This window comes from Vigna umbellata, chromosome 8 (assembly GCF_029865625.1).
Source record: "Vigna umbellata cultivar VRB3 chromosome 8, Vumbellata_1.0, whole genome shotgun sequence".
Taxonomy (NCBI): Eukaryota; Viridiplantae; Streptophyta; class Magnoliopsida; order Fabales; family Fabaceae; genus Vigna; species Vigna umbellata.
The window spans coordinates 47,299,581-47,321,452 of record NC_142172.1 but is presented as its reverse complement, the minus strand read 5'-3'; the positions used below and the strand labels follow the sequence as shown (position 1 = coordinate 47,321,452).

Sequence of the window (21,872 nt, the reverse complement as noted above, 5' to 3'; positions counted from 1 at the left end):
GAAACACAAATACCAGTAAGATATAAGCTTAACCATAAAAGGAATTGATATCACTCTCTACCAAAAAAATAATGAATTAATGAGCCTTTCGTCTTTATACAGTTTTCTACTTTCTCATTTCTATCCAATGTGAAACTTAGACTCATACTTGAATTTTCAAGCACAACATTATCCAATCAGTTTGAATGAAATGGATCACATTATTTAAGGCATTTAAAAAATAAATTTTTAGATTTTTTTATCTATACAAAATATATAATATATAAATCCAATCTTGATAAATCTAGTCTAATTTTAGTATATAAAAGATGAAGAAGAAAAGGATTATTGAATTTGAAAAGGGGAAGAAAAGCAAGAGATAAAGCTTGCGTGACTTGACCTAAATCAATGTATACCTTACGTTAGGCAATAAAATTAGACATTTTCTTGGAATGAAAGACTACTTTGGAAACAATGTTCAGCATTCTCAAACTTGCACCACCTAAATTCGCATTTTCATCACTTTGCTTCGGAACCAAAGGTCTTTTTTCGTTTTTGCTAACAGGAGGGAAATAGTTACATTATTCACAGTTGGTATTTTTATTTATTTTTTAAATAATTTAAGTCAATATTAAATATTGTAATTAAATAAATATTTGTAAATATGTTTTAGTTTGTCTTTTCTATTTGTTCGATTTAAAAGGTATTAAAAAAGTCGGGGAAAATAGGTCTTTATACGAGAAAGAAATTATTTATATTTAAAAATTATTTCTTTGGGAGAAATATCTATTATCTTTATGAACATAGATAATGGAAATTTAACATAGATATTCTTAAATTTACAATTATTTGTATTTGAATTTTCGGTTACTTGGATTTATTAATATGTCTGAGTTTAAATTTATAAATAAAGTAGATCTTTTTGCAGTAAAAAAGAAAGAAGGTAAGAAATGAAATCTGAATAGTTTTGATCTGGTCTTCAGAACGAACGGTGATGATGGGGTTGACAGATAGCTGGATATGGAAGCAGACTCTACCGCTCTGAAACGACGAAATTACCCCCATTTATGCAACAAATACTCGTTCCTGTGTGCAGAGTCCTTCCCATATTCTTCTTCCTCATCGTCGTCGTCTTCATCTGATGCCCAAACCTGTTGTTTTTCGCAAGGTATGCTTCCAACCACTGCGGATTTTCTTTCTCCTCTCTTTTCAATTTGATGCTAAGCGTCGCTCTTCGTTTCTCTATCTTTTAATTTGTTCCTCAAATGATTAACCTCTAGGGGCACCGATACAAGCTTCAACCGTAGCTCATTTCTTGGTTCTTTCTTCTGTTTTCTTTTTTCTCTTTCCATTTTCGATCAACTTGGCTGCGTGCTTTGCGCTCTTTGTTTTCATTCATTTCAATGTTTGAGCTGCCTTAGGGTATATCAATACGCGTTTTGCTGTTGATTTTTATTTTGGTTTTGGATACTGCTAATTTGACGCTGTCTGATTGAGCTCAAAGGGTTTATTGATTAGGTCCTCTGCGTGCGAATTTGAATTCGTAAACTGGATTGCGATTGGCAGCAGAACCGTGTTTTTGTTTGATTCCGCGTGTGATTTCAGATTCAGTACCTTTTTTATTGTGGTCGTGTTGATGGCAGTCGGGGGGCCAATGTGGTTTTCTTTTTTTTTCTTCTTTTTTTTTTTGGCATAATGTTACATTTTGTTTCTTGGCACCGAATTTTTTTGAACCATTTTGTTCAAATGTGTTTTAAATATTCACATTTGTTACTATTTAGCTGAAACATAGATTTTGCCCTATCTACTTAGTAAACCATAAAGGGTTTGTTTAGATTCAGACTATAAGTGCTTTTGAGAGCTCTCTACTGTATACATAGAGCTTTTTTCCACAGATTCCCACTGTTTATTTGTTTCTAGTGCTGAATTTTAGGTGAATAACAAAATTTAAATGACAATCTATTCACATTGGCATGTTATGATTTTAGATGGGGGTTCAACGACATGAAGCGCTTGCGGAAGACGAGCCTGCTGAAAATGCTTGTGCTAGTAGTGCTTCGAACCAAGGTGCTCATCCCAGTGAGTCTGCCAATAGCAATCCATGTGTAAATACTGAAAGTAGTGCAGTTAATGAATCGGGTGTTATTTTTTTTAAGAAAAGTAATACATCACATATCTATAGACAAGATGTTGTGAAAAATATTACCAGTGGCATGATTGGGATTGTGACAGAAGTTGCTGGTGATTCAGATTCAGATTCAGATAGCAGTATTACTGATGACGAGAATGATAGTGAGGATGATGATGGTGATGGTGATGGTGAGGAAGGCGATGATAGTAATAATGCTAGCAGGAATTCTGAAAGTAATGTTTCTGCTGGGCATTGTAAAACCGATGCACTTCTGGCTGACCAGTTGCGTGTACTGTGGATGGACGAATCTGAATCCACTCAAAATTTCCACGACGTTGAAGTTGTTGATCGTGGATTTTTGCATGGTGATTTTGTTGCTGCGGCTTCAGACCCTACTGGGCAAGTGGGTGTGGTGGTTGATGTCAATATATGTGTGGATCTGTTGTCCCATGATGGCTCTATAATAAAAGATGTCTCGTCAAAAAACATACAGCGTATTAGGGATTTCACTGTTGGTGATTATGTGGTGCATGGGCCTTGGCTAGGCAGAGTCGATGATGTTTTGGATAATGTAACTGTCTTATTTGATGATGGTTCAGTTTGTAAAGTTTCGAAAGCAGATCCATTGAATCTTAAACCAATTTCTAAGAATATTGTTGAAGATGGGCATTTTCCCTATTACCCAGGGCAGCGGGTAAGGGCGAGCTCCTCATCAGTTTTCAAGAATTCAAGATGGCTGTCTGGCTTGTGGAAAGCTAATAGGTTAGAAGGTACAGTAACTAAAGTTACAGTTGGATCAGTATTTGTTTATTGGATAGCATCGGCAGGTTATGGGCCATACTCTTCTACTGCCCCAGCCGAGGAGCAGAGTCCAAAAAACTTAAAATTGTTGTCTTGTTTTGCTCATGCAAATTGGCAATTGGGTGACTGGTGTCTCTTACCCTCATCAGTACTGTCATCCTCAGCTTCCATGGACAAAGGCATGTCAAAATTGGAACTTAACGATTCTGCTAACACTGAATTAGATTCTAATCAGACAGGAAGTGGGTGTGATTCAGAAGAAGCTACTGTTGAGGAAACAAATGGGAATAAGGATACCATGGAGCTTGATCCAGCTGATACTTTGCAAGGGAAGGATGGACATGAGAAAAGTAATCCTTCACGTGATTCTAGCTCATGCTGCAGTTCTATCTCCGTATCAAAGGAACCTGTCCATGAAGCTTGGCCTCTTCACCGCAAGAAAATTAGGAAAGTTGTCATCAGGAAAGAAAAGAGGGCCCGAAAGAAAGAGGAAAGTTTTGAGAAAGCTCTTTTGATTGCCAACACAAGAACAAAAGTTGATGTTGCATGGCAGGATGGAACAATAGGGCATGAACTGAATTCTACAAGTTTAATTCCTATAGATAATCCTGGTGACCATGAATTTGTTTCAGAACAATATGTGGTAGAGAAGACCTCCGATGATGATAATGATATTTCTGAAGCTAGGCGAGTTGGGGTGGTGAGAAGTGTTAATGCTAAGGAGCGGACAGCTTGTGTGAGGTGGTTAAAAAAGGTTGCTAGGGCAGAAGATCCTCGAGAGTTTGACAATGAAGAAGTTGTAAGTGTGTATGAGCTAGAGGGCCATCCAGATTATGATTACTGCTATGGGGATGTGGTTGTTCGCCTGACACCTGTGTCTGCACATTTAGAAACAGCTTCTGTTGAGGAGTCCACTGAGAAATCAGAGCAGAAAACTGAAGACTGTGGGATTAAAAAGGAAGCAAAAATCCAATCTGATGCTAATAGAGTAGAAAATGCATCTAGTGATACTTCTATGCAATTTTCTGATCTCTCTTGGGTTGGAAATATAACTGGCCTTAAGAATGGTGATATTGAAGTTACTTGGGCTGATGGGATGGTGTCAACGGTATGCTCATTTTTGTTATTTCCTGCTATTCTCTATCTCTCTTTCTCTCCCTCCCTACACACACACACACACACACACACATATACACATATTGCATCTTATTTTAGTCAATTCAAACTGAAGAACTGCTTCAATTATTTTAATGCCTGGTGAAAATTTAAATGTTCTATAATTAATTATAAGGTTTAGGATGTCTTTAATATCTTTGTCACTAAAATATTCTACTGTGTGCTTTACTTTTACAAGTACTTTAAACAATATACTTACAATTAGCGAAGGTTCCTTTCTATTGCTCTGAAGAGTAATCTACAGGTGGTCTTTTGTGAAAATTTGGGAAATATATTAGAATTTTGCTTTGAGATGTTTATTGGGTATATACTTCACTGAATTCGAGGGAGCATTCAAACTTGAGGATCAAGTAAACTTAAATGTTTAGGACCTCTGCTTTCTAATCCACCATTGTAATATAGCCTAATGAGTCCCCAAGAAGTAAAAAATATTGCCAAAACCCTGAAACAAACATCGATTAAGGATCCACTCCGGCAAACTGAATTAAGAGTTATTGAATAAGTGTTTATCATTTAGGCGACTAGGCACTTATACATAAATTGTTTTCATAATCAAAGAAGAAACATTGTTTTAAATCCTTGATAGGCACGCATAGTGGCTGTCCCCAGAATTGCTAGAGTGGATGGTAGGATAACTACAAATAAATTGATTAAAATTCACAAAAAGAATAATGAGTCAGAATAATAATATAAAGAGTAAACAGAGGTAGAGAAACCAATCATCAAATAGAAAACACAGGTAGAGATAGAGTGAAGCAATTAGCTAGAAAAGAGAAACCAGTTGTCCGAGTGCTTGGCAGAGAGATAATTGTGGTCGAGTAATGTCATACATGGAAACAAGGGTTGGTTGGTTGAGAATGAAAGTGAGAAAGGACAGCTCTTTCATTGCTTTTATAAGCAAAATATTGTTGTAGAAATTGAAATCTATAAAGTTTCCCCTTCAAACAAGCCCTAACATTAGTGTTTAGAGTGCTTTTTTGGAATTAAGAGACAGTGCTGCTATCCTAGCCATTACAACTGCTACTTTGCCTCTGACAGGTGCTACAGTGAACTGCTAGCTGCAATGGTCCTTGAAGTGGCCAGGGACCATTCCACCTTGCTACACCACTATAGTCTGCTGTTTAGAACCCTGAGAAGAAATATGATCAAAATGCTTCCTTATAAGCTAAAACTGAATTTATAAATATGATCTTGAAGAGCTTATTAAAATAAGATGAAAATAGCTTATGGACATATAATCTATTAGTGAAAGTTCTTTCAAGCACTTTCACAAGTGGTTATGCATCTGATAATCTCAAATAAGCTGTGAATAAATTCTTCAAAGGTGTCCTATATGTACCAAGACATTCAATAGACCAGATAGATAAAAAAATTCAGAAATTGTTTATTGAAGTCAAAATATTATAATTATAATAAAAGATTGATTGGTACATGAGCGTATTTTAGTCATAAACTACCGGAATTTATTTTAGTCAAAATAAAAGATTGAGGTCGGAATACATATATATCAACTTTATATTCTAAGGTATTTCATGTCTGATAATACGTTTTTTTCCATTTGAACTGCAATGGTTTACTTTACTTTCAGGTTGGACCCCAAGCAATCTATGTGGTTGGTCGAGATGATGATGATGAATCAATTGCTGCTGGGAGTGAAGTAAGTGATGCTGCTAGCTGGGAAACTGTTAATGATGATGAAATGGAAGTCCTAGAGGATTCCAGAGAGGTTTGTTTCTGTTTTTTGACCTGGACCATGATTCTTACCAACTTTCAACTTTGTTTCTTTCTGAGACGAAGCCTACTGGAAAAAACTTTCATTTGATCCTTATCTAGAGTTGCTTCCACTTATTAATAAAAGATCTAAAATAAGTAAACTGTGATTTCCCAATCTTGGAAACTTTTGCTGTTTTCATTTCACAGCCTTCACTTCTTTTTCTTCTTGGCTTTATGCAGTCAAGCAGCAATGCATCTAATACCAATTGTCTGTTTAATATTTCAGTTTAAGTGATTGTGATCATTATCTCATTTCAAAAGGTCATTGAAAGTTGTGATAGACATCCTATCTGCCTACCAAAAAATGTAGTTATTATCCCGTTTTTTAAATTATATATATATATATATTATGACATGCAGGATATTCAGAGGGAAAATTCAAGCAGTGTTACGTCTGAGACAGAAGAAAGTGGAGAGAATGATTTTGGTAGGGCTGCCGCACTTTCTGTTCCCCTAGCAGCATTTCGGTTTGTCACTAGAATTGCCAGTGGAATATTCTCAAGGGGCCCAAGGAACTTGGATTCTATTGACATGCAGATAAAAGCTGGACATGAACATCCATCACCAGTAGTTAATGATGAGTCTAGTTCGCAGAGACTTATTCCCATTAATGGTGATACTTCAGGCAGTAAGAATGGAAGATATGAGGAGGTTGCGTCGGAAGCAACTGAAACTGTGGAAGCATGTGACACCCTCTATGGCTTGAAAAAGGAAGATGCTCTTGCAAGTTGTGATAATGGGAGTTGCAGTTTGAATCATTTTGACATAACTCAAGATCCATCAGACCACTATTTTATTGGTGCAAATGGACAGGTACTGCTGCTGCCTTATTTCTAATAAGATTAGGAAAAAGGAATAATGAAAAAGTACTTCATGTTTATTGTATATTAGGGGATATGTTAATATACCATTTGTTTTGACCAAAACGCCAACTCCTTTTTGAAAGAGATCAAATTCAACGGTAATAATGTAGTTTAAAATGTATTATCTATTTTAGAAGTACTAATTTCTTGAATTACTCTCTCCTCTCTCCTAGTCCTTCCTTTCCTTTTATTTGTATGTTCTCTTGTAGCAAAGAACAAAACAATTCGACTGACAAGAGCATAGAAAATATGAAGTAGAAAGAAAAGAAATAGATTGTAAAATAACCCACTGCAGTACATCATATTCAAACTTGGTGTACATCTGTTCCAATTTCAAAATTTAGGTGCACATATGGAATGGGCCTGGAGATAGACTTCACTTTAGATGGAAATCACTTTGTATTGTATGGCAATACTTTATGTGGCTGCCAACCTTTTGCAAATGTTTCTAAAAAATTGCAATCACCATCGCAATTGGCATATCGCAATTGGCATAATTCTGGGAGCTTTACACAGACCCGATATAGGGGAACAACGGTTGTGAAATAAAAGGAAAATTTTGGGAGAGTAAAAATAAGTTGAATTATTTTCTTAAATAAATATATAAATTCGAAATTGTACTAATATCTTTAAATTTAAGATGATAAAAGAAAGGAATTGAGTTTTGTCCAAGGTTTCTAATAATAGTCTTTTGTAAAATAAAATGGGTATATATTTTTTATAAACATTTATTTACCAACATGTTTTAATTTGCATGCACAGGCCTGTATATTTTAGTCTAATCACTATAGTTTAGTATTAACGTAGATTAGGTTCTTATATTTAGCTAACCAGGTATCGACAGTGTTATCAATAGAAGCATCAAACATGTGAATGTGCACACATCTATTCAAATGTTAGCTTTCTCCTTTTGTATTTGGTTTCCTTTCTTGTATTATACTGCAATCACTAGATTATTTCTATCTGCTTTCAGAGTAACAACAGGAAATGGTTAAAGAAAGTGCAACAAGATTGGAACATACTGCAGAATAACCTTCCTGGTCAGTGATCATCTAAGTTTTGTATTAGTGAGCTGTACACCCATCTTAGTAACTGTAATTGTTTGAAACATTTTGACAGAGGAAATCTATGTACGAGTTTATGAAGATAGAATGGATCTCTTGAGAGCAGTTATTGTAGGGCCATATGGAACCCCTTACCAAGATGGACTCTTTTTCTTTGATTTTCACCTTCCGCCAGAATACCCTGATGTTCCACCGGTAAGGAATTTTATCTTGAAGATGTATTGCTGTCCAATTTAATATGCTCCCACTAAAGAAAGTGAAGATAGTTAAAAGTCAATGACATTCAATTTGTATATATTTAATCCAAATGAGATATATCTCATGCCTTTTCTATGTTTATCTGGATGTCAAATGATATGCAGTCTGCATACTATCATTCTGGTGGCTGGCGAATTAACCCTAATTTGTATGAGGAAGGGAAGGTTTGCCTTAGCCTTCTGAATACATGGACAGGCAGAGGAAATGAAGTATGGGATCCAAAATCCTCTAGCATACTTCAAGTCCTGGTTTCACTTCAAGGTTTAGTACTCAATTCTAAGCCTTACTTCAATGAAGCTGGGTATGATAAGCAGATTGGGACAGCCGAAGGAGAGAAGAATTCATTGTCATACAATGAGAATACCTTTTTACTTAATTGCAAGACTATGATGTATCTTATGAGGAAACCCCCCAAGGTATGTACAACGATAAAAATATTTTATTTTGTCCTATCCATTTTATTGAACTGTTCATATTTTATCATGGATAGTTAATTAGTTAAAGCACTATTACATTGTGCATACTTGGTTTTTGTAGACTGAGGGTGTATACAGTTGGTGTATCGTTAAAGAAAACTGAAACTCTTTGAAAAGGTTAATAACAGGGTTAACAAAGAAGCAGAGGGGTATTTTGTTGAACTTACATGTTTTGATTAGCTTATTTTGGGAATGTATGTTTTTTGTTGTTGCTAATTTCCTAGGAGAGCTTTGAAAAAAAAATATGATTATTTCAATGAGCTAATGAATTTGTTTTTAAGTAATTGCAACATTTACATGTTTCATTGGCATTAGTTCACGTGTACTCTAGTAGTTGTTGAGACAACTGTTAATTGATTCTGAGCTGTGTGAGGTGTATTTGACTCTAGGATTTTGAAGTGCTTGTCAAAGAACATTTTAGGAGGAGGGGCCATAACATCCTTAAGGCTTGTGATGCATATATGAAAGGTTGCTTGATTGGCTCTTTGACTAGAGATGCCTCCGTTAGTGAAAAAAGCGTTCAGAATTCAACCTCTGTGGGTTTCAAGTTGATGTTAGCCAAGATAGTGCCAAAGCTTTTCTCGTCACTTAGTGAGGTTGGAGCTGATTGCGAGGAATTTAGGCATCTCAAAGATTTGTAGCGAAATTATGGTGATACATTACTTCCGTAAAGCCAACTTGGTTTGCTGGCTCTGCCCAACTTTAAAATATTTGAAGGTACAAAAAAGTGTAAAGGTTGTCATTGTTTTGATTTCTACCATTTATGCCCATTAATTTTCCTTTAAAAGATCAATTTACTTCTAGGAGCTTGAAGGAACATAAGTGGTGGGAGTTATATTTACATTGAGAGAGAAGCAACTACTGATAGAGCAGGCTGGATATCCTCTTGATTTTGATCAGCTGTAATAGGGGAAGAAATCTTGGTTACTAACTTGTAAACTGTTTACATTTTTTTATTTCTTTTATATCTGGGATTAAGCGAGCCAAATGGCATCGTGTGATCCATGCAACCAACTTCCCTTAGTGAGATACGGCTTTCGTTGTCGTTGTTTTATATATGGGGAGAGGGTGGTGGGAATCGGAGTTGGATTTTCACAGGTATTTTAAAGAATTTGATTGTCTTGGATTGATTGATTGATTGATTTACCTTCTGTTTCCGAAGATACGATGAATTGAATATAGTTGAAGAAGCCCCTCCTCTTTTGTAATGGACACTTGGTGTTTTTGTGCCTTGGCATTTCTTTGCATTTAGTGTTTTTGCTGAATCCCTACTTGGGACAAAGGAAGTAATATTTCTTTGACCATTTAAGATGCATCCTTTGCATCGCATAAAAACCAAAGTACTTTAATTTCTTTTATCCTTAACGTATCTTGATAATTTTGTTCCTGGATTTCTTTTCTCCTTTTCATCTCTGCCTCTATTGTTTTTTTGTCTGCAAACTGTTTGCATGCCTCCTCATAATGAGAATAGAAAACTTTCAATGTCTACAGAGATCGCATAGCAGTAAAATTGTTTGCATTTGGCTTTCTTTTTAAAATTTTGTTGGCTTCCTCACGGTTTTAATACTTGAGTTAAGAAAAACGTGTGTATAAACATATAGATAGTATTAGATTTAACTTGTAAGATGCCAGATTTTTGGAAGTAATCGATATAAACAATTCAATATCCTTTACGTTTTACTAGTTCAATTGTGGTGTGTTTAATTAAACAAATGTGCACTAATTCTTTATTCTACTATCTTATTTTAATGAGTCCAAATTTAGTAATTATATTAATTTAAATCTTACACATTTATCAAATAAAATATATGTATGATCTTTATATATATATGCCTACTAATTTCGATGAAATCAATACGAAAGAAGCAATCACAGGTTTGTGTAGAGTGTGTATTTTTTTTAATTTTAAAAACAATTAAGAGTGAAATGGAAATACAAGATGTGTGTATCAAATGAAGGTATCCTTTTTTAATTTATTTTTAGTTTTATACTTTTTTTTATTATAAAATATAATTTAGGATAAAATAGGAATTTGAAATGTATGCAATAAATTGAGAATTCTATTTATATATTGATAGAGATTACAAGTGGAAACAAATGCATCTAAGTGTTTCTGCATCTAATTTGTTTGACAATAGAAAATAACATAATTAAAAAATTGAGGTATCATAATATTTATTAAAATAAAATTATTATTAAAATTCATATTAAAGGTATAATGAATTAATAAAGAAAAAATTATAAAAGTATTATTTTATTAATTTTTATGATATTATAATTAAAGAGTTGATTAGGATAATTATTATTTATGACAAGTAGTTTCTTTATAAATAATAAAATGAGTATATAATAGGAAGGATTAATTATGTTTTTAAATTTTCAACTGTGATGTGGAATTGAAATTCGTTTGTCAAAAATTTTACTTTTATGTATTATGTTAGTATAAAATATATTTGATACAACAACAAAATTTAACGTCATTAAATTAAAATGATTGTGTTTATTATTTTTAAAATTTGAAAACTAAAATATATCAAAATTTAAAATAAAAATTAATTTTAATTTCGCATTGGACAAAAAATAAAGTTAAAATGTTTTATGTACGACGCATTCTATACCATTCTAATATGTCCATCAAGCATTGCTTAAGTGGATAAATTAAATTTGTTTATTAAGGGATAAAATAAACAATTAATAAAGGAAAAATGTATGGGAAAAATTAAAATAATAAAATTACAATTAAAAGAAAAACTCTAAAAGAAAAGAACAACCAATAGGAATCAAATCAAATTTAAGTCAGATAATTAAAAAATGAATGCTTTGTAAACTGAGGTGTTACAAAGTCTAGTAGAGATTTAAGAAATTTGATAGAAATATAAATATAAATTTAAATCTTAAATTGAATAAACATTAGAAAGTCAAACATTATATAAAAAAAAATTAAATTCATTATTTTAAAGTTTTTAAGTTGAAGATAATATCAAATTCTGTTGATTTAATTCAGATTCATTATTATTAAATATTTACAGTGAATTCTTTATGTTTAAGTCTCGCATTGTATAAAGGTAGTATAAAATTTATTCATAATATTATATAAAAAAATTCATAAATTAATATCTTTTGGGGTTAAAGGTAGTATAAAATTTATTGTGAGTTTACCTTATGTTTATTGAATTTTCTTAAAAATCCATCAAACTTTTGATTTTGTTTTTAGTTATTCAAGTTGCCTCCACCACTAAATTAAATTGTATAAACAAATCAAAGGCAAGCTGCATGAACTAGCAGTTAAATTGGATTCACCAATTTCTCTTACTTTATTCATTATTAGGGTTTAGGTGGAGAACTGATCAACCTTATCGCAACCACAGAGAAGTGTTAATGTGTATTCGGACTAACTCTTATTTAGGTAAGAAAATAATGCTATTTTTTCTAAAACAACATAATTAGACTGCAATGATAATTCGCTGCTTACATTAAATAACACTACTTTAGAGTAATAAAAGTCTGTTAGATGACAAAATTGGAGAGAAAGTAGATAGAGTTGTCAAAGTCCTTGTCATTTTTTCAGAACATGACACCTACCATCATAAGTTGTTGGAAAACATTTTTGGTTGTTAGTTTTAAAAAGAATTCGCTGTCATTTCACCAAATACAATTGACTCATCAGTCTCGACAAACCATTTATAAATTCTTAAGTTATCAGCAGCATTTCAACCACTCTCACAAACTATAATATGTGGAAATCAATTCCACCATCAGCAATACATTGACATAACACTTCTTGCATCTACCAATGTTTCATAAAAAACTAGAATAATCAATATTTGTATTATAATATAGTATAGTGATCAAAGTTTATACAAGTTTGCATCAGTACAATTGATGAAAGGTTATTCAAAATTTGAATAAGAAAGTTTATGAGAAAAAGACTTAATATAAAGAAGCTAAGTATGAAAATGGTGGGAAAAGGATGGTATCTGGTGTTGATCCCTTCCGACAGCATTTTCCGACGTAGGTGTCACCTCATGACTCCATCCTCTGTAACGGTTCCGCGTCAGCTCCAGCAGCGACTCTCTTACATCTTCGGCTTCGACAGTTTCATTGTCTTTTTTCTGTTCAACATTCAAAAACAGAATAATTACCATGTTTTTTTTTTCTGGTCAACATGATACAAGAAAACATGTTAAGTTACCTCGACTTCAAAAACATTTGACACCAGACCCTTGTGGCTGGTTACCGTGGCATGCACCACGTCCATGCCAATAGTGTTCAACGACTCCATCAATTTCACAAACCCACCAGGCCTGTGTTCACAGAATACCTTCACAAAATACTCATTCCCATCTATCAGAGCCACTTCCACCTGCGGCTGCAATGTACCAAAATCTTACAATTATATATCCAAAACTCTAAACTATAACATGATAATATATATAAAGTAATGATCTTATGCATACTATTGAAGTGGGCTTTTGTAGTATATACAGGTACGTACCTCCATTTGCTGGGTTTGCTTCTCAATCAATGCTGCATCCTCCTTTTGTTTGTATACATAGCCATTCCCTGAGGTACCCACATGCAACCCAGATTGGCCCTTAATAGGTTCAGAGTTTGGACATAGTTCACCTACACCCACATATTGATTATTATTGTTGTCATTATTTCCATTGATGCAGTTGCTTTCGGTGTCTGCATTCTCCTCAAGCTCATCTTGCAGCTCCTTCACTTGCTTCTGCAAATCCTTTACGTATTCAATAGCATCTCCGAGGATTGAGGCCCTGTCCAACTTTGAGATCCGTGGAACCAAAGAACGAAGCTTGTATAACCTGTCATTCAGCTTCTTCCTTCTCTTCCTCTCGGCCATCAGGTTCTTGGATTGATTCCCTTTCCCATTCCTCCTCCTATACTTTCCATCTTCCTCTTCTTCGTTCTGCTCACTGCAATCTGACATTGAATCCGATCGAGCAACAACATGTTTCAGCAACTCCTTGTCCTCCTCTTGCTTCTCTTTTGCTTCCAGAGACTCCATGTACTGTGAATCTGTCGTCATGAGGCTTTTCTGATACGTGTTGTCATGCTCGTCTTCGGGGTTTGTTTGCTTGTCATGAAAGAAGGAACCTTGGTATTCTTCAGAAAAGGCATCGCTCTTCATTCTGTTCAGCTGATTGTAGTTGAACTGCTGCATGAAGTTCAGTGGAGAACTGCACAGCCCGATGCGGTGGTCCATGGTCATCACATCCGAAGGGTGGAAATGAGTGTTCCTGCTGTTGTTCCCTTCGTTTTCATCGCCTAAAAGTGGGTTTTGTTGCATGTTGCTCATTGAATTCACGTCAATGTTGAAGCTCATTGAGTGGTTCACAGCTTCAATGCACTGGCTTTTGACAAAATCTATTACTTGATGATCTTCGGCCACCTTTTACACCCACACACATATATATAGAGAGGAGAAAATTAATCTATTTATACATTCTATGAATGCTACCTACAAGAACACATAAGTTATATGTTATATGATATGACAGTACTTGTTTGGTTACAAACAGCTCAATTAGTCCACCTGGCGCTGAAATCAAAACCTGGGTCCCCATTGTTTCCTGCAAATTAAATTACCATATACATACAAACTCAATATGTATGAATTTAGATGGAAAAAGTAAACTCCTTTGGCATTCCACAAATGAAATGAAAATAAATAAAAAAATTGACTTACATCCAAAATGCTTGAATCCAAGCTATTGGAATAGTTCACCCAACTGGGTTGGTTTGTTAATAGGGTCTGTGTATAAATCCTGTTGATTGTTGTATACGGGGTAAGAATACAGAACACCATAGATAAAGGGAAGGGGAGTATTGGAATCTTATAACTAGAAAATATACAGACCCAGAATTATCTATGGGTATGGAAGTGGAAAGTTGGGAAAGAAGATCACAGGGCTTTGTTCTGGGGTGTGGATAAGTGGTATCCCTGCATGAAACCACAGAAGACACAGGGAAAAGATGTTCTTCACCACCATTTTTGTTGCTTTCGGTGCCACCACAACAGCAACCCAACCACTCCAGAAACCTATAGCAAGCATTATAATGGAACGCGACAAGAGAAAGAGAAAAGAAGAATAATCAGATAATCATGTGTAACCTTTCGTCTTCACTCAATTTCCAGTAGATACAGTAATCCCATCCGTTCAAACCCACAAGGGATCTTAGTCTTTCCACCAAGTTTTGCATGATGATGTTCATGTCACCTTCTTCAATCAGTGCCAACCGATTCTCAGAACACCTCTGGCTAGCCGACACAACCGAGGTACAAACCAATCAAGAGTGTTTGTCAGATATCGAATTGACTTGTGTCTTATGTACTATATTCTCGTACAGATAAAAAAAATAAACATGTGTTAATTATATGATAATGTGATATATATGTAAAATGCATATCTATGTCAGAACATCACAGGAGTTGAGAAAGTTAATCTTAGTTTTACAACATTACATCACGGTCAAGATGATTTAATCATTCATTTTAATTTTATGGTTATGATTTGTTCCCTTCAAGTACGTCACTCGATATATGCTTATATATAGCCACATGCATCCACGCAGATACCACATATAAATGGAAAATGAATGAGATATATAAACCTAGATGATGATAGTAAAACTTCTTGTTTTAGTTCTCAAAAGCAAAGTGACTATGTATGTTACTTGATCCTTTGACTAAAAACAAGAAAAGCTAAGAGAAAAATTGAAACAAAAACTGATATCCATACACACTTAGTTGATAGCAACAGTTAACTGCACTGTCATGCCACAAATTTGAATCATATATCCATCTCAGCAAACCAAGAGCAGAAGCAAAGTTCCTTGTGCAAATGATGATGGCTAGGAAGAAAAGGAAGATGCAGACAACATTGAAAGCACACACCTGGTACTTTCCTTGTTTATTTGATAACAATATCTTTTTATATATATATAAATTGGAGCGTGTCTGTTACTATGGTAGGTGAACTGCAGAGGGTGAATGATATATATATATATATATATATATATATATAGAGAGAGAGAGAGAGAGAGAGAGAGAGAGAGAGATTTGCAATGAAATAGTTGTTCTGTGTTGTGTTTAGTTAAGGAAGAGAAACGAGAAATGAGGAAAGAAAGGTGAATTGAAAGATATAGATGAGTTGGTGATGATGGAAGGAACATATTGCATGATCCAAGATGGCGTACAAAACCCTAACTACTTGCTTAAGCTTTTCATTCCTTTCGTATACTATATTCTCTCAAACCCTCAACTACTCCACTCGTAAATATTGGAATTTTAATTTTAAAATGGTGAAAATTTCTTAAATTAAACTTATGTTTTATAGGCGTTTTATTTCTACGATAAATTCATATGATATAATTAATTTACATATACTGTTTTGTTTTATTTTTTCCTTTTTTATAATTATAAAAGTATATTTCTTTCCTTGTTACATATTCTTAACATAAAGTCTCAATATTATTTTATTATCCATGAGTGATTATTCTTTTTTATAATAAGTTAAATTTATACTTCCGTCTTATAACCGACTATATTAATTTTATATTCAATAATTTAGTTTATATTTTTATTGAATAATTTAATTTAATATTTTATTATTATTTAAGATTGTGAAATGAATAATGTAAAAGAAAAAGTGTAACTTCCAATTATAACATATTGAGGGGAGTGTCATTTAGGAAAGGAAAAAGATCTTTTAAACACTATATTTTCCTTTTACATCATAATGAATAATAATAATATTGTATTAAATTAAGTTACTTAATTTAAATATAAATTAAATGATTAAATACAAAAGAAAAGTAATAAAACGGGTAGTAAAGTGAGAGTATAAAATTTATGGTTAATAAAATGCATTACAGAGTGGGAGTATAAAATTTATAGTGTCAAGAAATCAGGTTCTTTAAGAAGATTGTGAAGGTTATTTTGACACGCATTAAAACTGAAAACAACAAAAAATGAGCGTGAATTTCAAAATATTTAGTTTGGTGTTGGTTCATAGATTATGAATTACAACAATAATTAATAAACAATAAATTCTTAAATAGAATAATTTCCAAATTTTTTTATAATAAGAAATAAAAGCGGATTTGAACAATTAAACACGGAAAACAGTAGACTAATACCTGAATGATTAAACACTGAAAACAGTACCTAGTATTCTTTGTATAATATCTTAGTTTCTCACTTAATTTTTTAGTTTAATAGTTTATTTTATTTTCAGCTTTGCTGTATTTCGTCAGGTTCTCTATTTTAAAAGTGTATCAAATTAGTCTTTATTTCGTAAATTTTGCGTTAATGTTGTCTTTTTCATTAAATACGCACAAACTGTTAACTTTTTTTTTCTCCCTCCTTTGCTCTTCTGTAATGTAGCAAAATGTTGCAGCTCAAGACACTCGTGCTAAATCATGTAGAAGAATATTCTTACACATTTTTATCGCTTTTCAACCTACTTTCATACTACGTCTTGTCATTAAATAAAAATAACAATATTTATTATTATTATAAATTTTAAAAAATATGAAAAAGTATAACTAAAAATAAAACAATTTATCTTGATGAAATAATATTATATTGGTCAACACTATGTCAGTTTAATTTGAGATAATATAACTAAATAAAAAATAAAATGAATTTAGGATAATATAATTAAAAAAAATCTTTTAGCTTTCATCAATTTGTTTTAGTATATATAAAAAAGGAACTAAAAGGTAGAAAAAAGATAACAAATTATTATTATAATATTGATATAGATTATGTAGTATGATTACATTTTTAGTTAAGAATATATTTTTCATATTTATATTATTTATGAAAACTATGTTTCGCTTTTAATTAAATTAATTATACATTTCTATATGTAAATATTATTGTTGATATACGAAGAAGTTTTATATTATTTTATAAAATTAACTTTGTATTTGGATTATAGAGATGAATTTGGAAGACTCGAGAAAAATTACAGAAAGAAAAGTGAGAGTGAAGGTGCTTGACTAAAAAAATACAAGAATTGAGAAAAAAACTTTATAAAAATTTGAAAACAATTCGATAACATAAAAAGTTTATAAAAATTTGCAAACAATTTATATATAAAAAAAATCCTACAAAATAAACATAAAATTGTCAAATATTTAATTTTAAAAAAATGTTTAATATAATTGGTGATCCAATAATAATATAATAACAAGTAAAAATAAATTTAGTTAATAACCAAAGTAAACTTTAATATTATTAATTTCATTATGATAAATACTCATGTAATAATATATTAAAACATATTTAAACTTGACTCAAAATTATATAAATGACTTATAAAATAAAATTTATGATTATTTATATTATCAAATAATTTTCTTCTTAATAAATATAAAATTTCCAATCACTTTTACTATCTTCAATAGAAAAAATGCATTACAAAAATATTTACAAAGACTGATTAAAAAGAAAATTGAAAGATAAGACATGAGAAGTTTTGAAAAGTAGGAAGAAAGAAAACTGAGAAGTGTAGTGGTGCAATGAAAAGGTTTTGGGACTCTTAAGAAAGAGGTAAAATGTGAGACGAAAGCAAAGGAGGAAAAGTATAAAAAGATAGCACTGAGAAAAAAAAAAGAGAAAAATTTGTTGTGTTACACATAGAGATGTCAAAATGGGTTACAACCATAGGTCAACCCGGCCCACCACGGGTTTGAGTCGGGTTGAATTTGAAAAAATTATATTTTTTTTATGCGGGTCAAATTTCAACCCGGTTCATGCAGGTTGAACCCGTGGTGGGCCGGGTTGGCCCATCAACCCATCTACCTAATTTTATTTTATTAAAATTTAATTTTAATTTTATAAAAAAAATATTTATTATTTTGTTTTTGTTTGAAAAAATTATTTAAGTTCCTTATTTTTAAAATTAATTAAACACTCGTATTGGGAGTGAAATTTGTGAGTGAAATTTGTTTAGATTTGAATTATAAAAAGTTTGTATTTTTTTATTTTAAAAAAATTGTAATTAAGTGAGTCAGTGAACCAATCCGTTTACCCACCAACCCGTGGTAGATCGGGCTGGGTTCAAATTTTTCTGATCGCTAATAAATGAGTCGGGTTAGGTTGGCTCACTAAGTGACCAACCTGTGATTGACCGGACCGGATCGAGTCGGGTGACTCGTTTTGACAGCTCTAGTTACACAGGAGTAGAAGAGCATACGAGAGTAGAGGAGCATATGAGAGAGAAAAACAAAATAAGCTATTAAGCTTTTTTTAGTAAAATGAAAAGAAAAAAATAATTAACATCCTTACAAATCAGATTATAACCCTAAAACATAATATTTGTAGTTTACTTTTCTTAAGTTTTAATATTTTAATTTAATTCTCAACCAATTAAAATATCGTTTATAATTTTTAAACAATAAATATATCTTTAGACACAATTAATTATATCATTTTATAAAATTATAATGAACCTAACACTTAATTATTTATTATATTTGTGAATGATTCAAACTATTAACATAATACTCAATTTAATTAAATGTCACTCAAAACAAAAACAAAATACAGGAAGAAATTCTGACATACTTCCACTTTTGGAAGATTTTCAGTGTATATGCTGAATTGGAGTGAATTTCAAATGCATTAATTTTCTCTAGCATTAGATTGATGCACAGGTTGAACATGAAATTGGTGCTTGAATGTGGAATTATATATTATTATAGGTGGGACCATATATATAAAATATATCAACAAAGCCTTTCTGATATTTTTCTAAACAAGAACAATTTATAAATATTTAAAAGTCATATAATAATTTTTTATAACTTTTAATTTTCGAAACAAGTGTAGATAATAAGAATTCTTACATTTTTATAAGTTTATAAAAATGTTTACAATGTAATTTCAAATCATGATAAAAAAATTAAGGCTCTATTAAATTTAAAGTTTGAAGGTGAGAATATCATTATCAAAGGAAAAAATAAAAAATTCATATGTACATATTTAACAATTTTATATTAACCAAAAATTTCATATTTTTTAATATTTAAAATTAAATAAATAAAATAACATCTATATTTATATAAAGGATATTTTCTTTCTTTTTCCTTGTTTTTCAATTTACTTTCAAAAAAATTTAAGAAAATTTTCGATTTAACTGTTTTTCTAAACTTAACTATTTTTAATTATGAAATTACTTTCAAATTAAATAAAAATTATTTAGAATAAAATTATAAAAATATTTATATTTAATTTTAAAATAATGATAATAATAAAATAATAATAAACATATATACGTTGTATATGTATTTTCTTTAGCATATAATAATCATATTAGTTGTGAAAAAATCACATATAAAATAATAACATCACTTAATTAATAAAATAAAAATTTAAACAGTAAAAATTAAATAGTAAAAAATCAATTAAAAATATAAAAAAATTTGAGAATTCAATAAAATAAATATATGATTCAATTAAAAAAATCTAAACTTATACGAAATTTAATTATTAAAATTGATAAATTACGACATGACAAGTATAATGTCCTAACGTATTTGTTTTCCAATCTTGACAAATAGGCTGAATATTCATTCTCACATTGTATATTCCTTCACTTAATTTCTTTTACGGGAATATTCATATATTTGGATACTTTTGTAGATTTAAGAAATCACGTAACTGGGTTACGAAATTTCATTGTACGTCATGAGAAATTGTGATGGTAATTTGTAAAAGAAGAGAAAAGTTTTCATAGAAGGAAAGTGACGTAATATTATGAAATATATTTTGGCCACGTATGAAAGATTTTTGTGCGACTTTATTGATTTTACGTATTCAATGTCAATGAAAATGGTCCCAATTCAACAACACATTTCAACATTTTTTTTTTCTTTTGACTTCACTTTATTTCTCTAAGTAAGTAATTCCTTATGGCCACACAAGTAAATTGTGGTTCCAAAGACATGAAAGACACTATAAGGTCGGAAAAGTCCTTCAAACGTTGCTGTCGCTCAATGACCAAACTTTTCCACGGTCTCAAACTCATCTTGTCACACAATCTTTAGCTTATTAAATTTAAGTTCTCACTCGTCTAATATAAAACATTTTTGATGTGAAAATCACTTTAATTTTTCAGTTCAGATATTAACAATACAGTAAATAAAATTATTTTCTACTTTTTTTTATTTTAAATTTGTATTTATAATTTTTTTATTGAAATTTTTATTAATAATGATCTAGTTATGAATAATCGTATTTTACTTATGATTAACCTTAAGGTTAATTATTTTAATTATTGATTAACGACTTCTTTTCGTAATCATTTAGACTTTGTTCTTTTGAGTGGATTTGAGGGAATGGATCTGAGAGAATTTGAGAGGATTTGAAGATAATTTTTTTTTGTCGTTTTTTTGAGCAAATTTGGAGATAAATAAGAGTGAATTTGAAAATAAAATTTGTGAGAATTAGTATAGAATTGTATTGACATGACAAATTAAAAAAAATTATTTTCAAATTCACTCTCATTTACCTCCAAATTCGCTCAAAAAAACGACAAAAAAAATTATCTTCAAATCCTCTCAAATCCCCTCAAATCTACTCCCTCAAATCCACTCAAAAGAACAAGCCCTTAATCTTGAAAGTGGTTCATGTAGATATAAATAATTGTGACTGTTATCGATCTATGACTGATTGTTCAGTCATACGATAAAGTTAAGTTATTGTGAGTAAAATTGAGTTTTGATTATTTAAATAAATTTGTATATTGAGTCCTTTTTAACAATAGATCGTTTTAAATAAAGTTTTAATATTGCAGATATTTCTTTTTAAAATAGCAAAACTAATAATATTGCAGTTATTCCATCAAAAAGTGCAGAAAGAAACTCTGATATTTCCCCTGATGTTAAATGTTGATAAGTCTGGAGCATCACTTACATAAATGATTTGATAGTGGTTATTAACTTATATCTGTATTTATAAGTTTGGATAAAATTGAGAGCTTCGAAGTTTATTGAATGGTTAACAAAAATAAAGAATAGTTTTCAATAATATTTAATAACACAATGTATAATTAAAAACAACTTTGCCTTGTTTCTTTTTTAATCAGTATTAAGCTTTTTATAATATAGAAAAATTAAACGTAATGAATAATATCCTATTAAACATTGGCAGGGATTAGAAAATATACGATAAATCGATATTGATATAAATGAGGTGTTTTCAATATCTTGATAAACAAACAGAAGAAAATGTATCTTTAAATACCACTCTTTATTTACTAGCTTATAGATTAGATTAGAGAAAAATAGTACATAATTCCCACTCTACTTTAATTGC

General features: G+C 31.2%; 2 protein-coding genes across 4 annotated transcripts; one reads left to right on the top strand and one right to left on the bottom strand.

The window, feature by feature from the left end:
• The first annotated feature begins 987 nt into the window (after positions 1-987).
• On the top strand, positions 988-9,733 carry UBC23 (ubiquitin-conjugating enzyme 23). Of its 3 annotated transcripts, none has more exons than XR_007029604.2 (9): positions 988-1,147; positions 1,968-4,019; positions 5,676-5,813; positions 6,221-6,673; positions 7,697-7,763; positions 7,843-7,982; positions 8,150-8,461; positions 8,911-9,238; positions 9,326-9,733. XR_007029604.2 is itself a non-coding variant. In XM_047324626.2 (8 exons), the coding sequence occupies exons 1-8, from the start codon at positions 1,121-1,123 to the stop codon at positions 9,160-9,162; spliced, it is 3,441 nt and encodes a 1,146-aa protein (XP_047180582.2). In that variant the 5' UTR covers positions 988-1,120; the 3' UTR covers positions 9,163-9,733. The 3 variants fall into 3 exon arrangements, 1 of the variants encoding a protein (XP_047180582.2); XR_007029605.2 differs by having other exon boundaries at positions 9,310-9,733; XM_047324626.2 differs by having other exon boundaries at positions 8,911-9,733.
• A 2,584-nt stretch (positions 9,734-12,317) lies between these two features.
• On the bottom strand, positions 12,318-15,441 carry AMS (basic helix-loop-helix (bHLH) DNA-binding superfamily protein). The gene is made up of 8 exons (XM_047324618.2): positions 15,290-15,441; positions 14,658-14,804; positions 14,403-14,585; positions 14,232-14,310; positions 14,047-14,115; positions 13,017-13,934; positions 12,714-12,890; positions 12,318-12,633 (listed from the first exon to the last, which is right to left on the bottom strand). Exons 2-8 carry the CDS (start codon positions 14,756-14,758, stop codon positions 12,466-12,468), a joined length of 1,695 nt encoding a protein of 564 aa, XP_047180574.1. The 5' UTR covers positions 14,759-14,804; positions 15,290-15,441; the 3' UTR covers positions 12,318-12,465.
• Between the last annotated feature and the right edge of the window lie 6,431 nt (positions 15,442-21,872).

Coding starts and splice junctions, on each gene's coding strand:
- UBC23 (XM_047324626.2), top strand. CDS start 1,121: ATGCCCAAACCTGTTGTTTTTCGCAAG. Junction 1,148..1,967: donor AACCTGTTGTTTTTCGCAAG/GTATGCTTCCAA, acceptor TTATGATTTTAG/ATGGGGGTTCAACGACATGA. Junction 7,983..8,149: donor AATACCCTGATGTTCCACCG/GTAAGGAATTTT, acceptor AATGATATGCAG/TCTGCATACTATCATTCTGG.
- AMS (XM_047324618.2), bottom strand. CDS start 14,758: ATGAACATCATCATGCAAAACTTGGTGGAAAGACTAAGATCCCTTGTG. Junction 14,311..14,402: donor ATACCCATAGATAATTCTGG/GTCTGTATATTT, acceptor AACAATCAACAG/GATTTATACACAGACCCTAT. Junction 14,116..14,231: donor TGGATTCAAGCATTTTGGAT/GTAAGTCAATTT, acceptor TTTAATTTGCAG/GAAACAATGGGGACCCAGGT.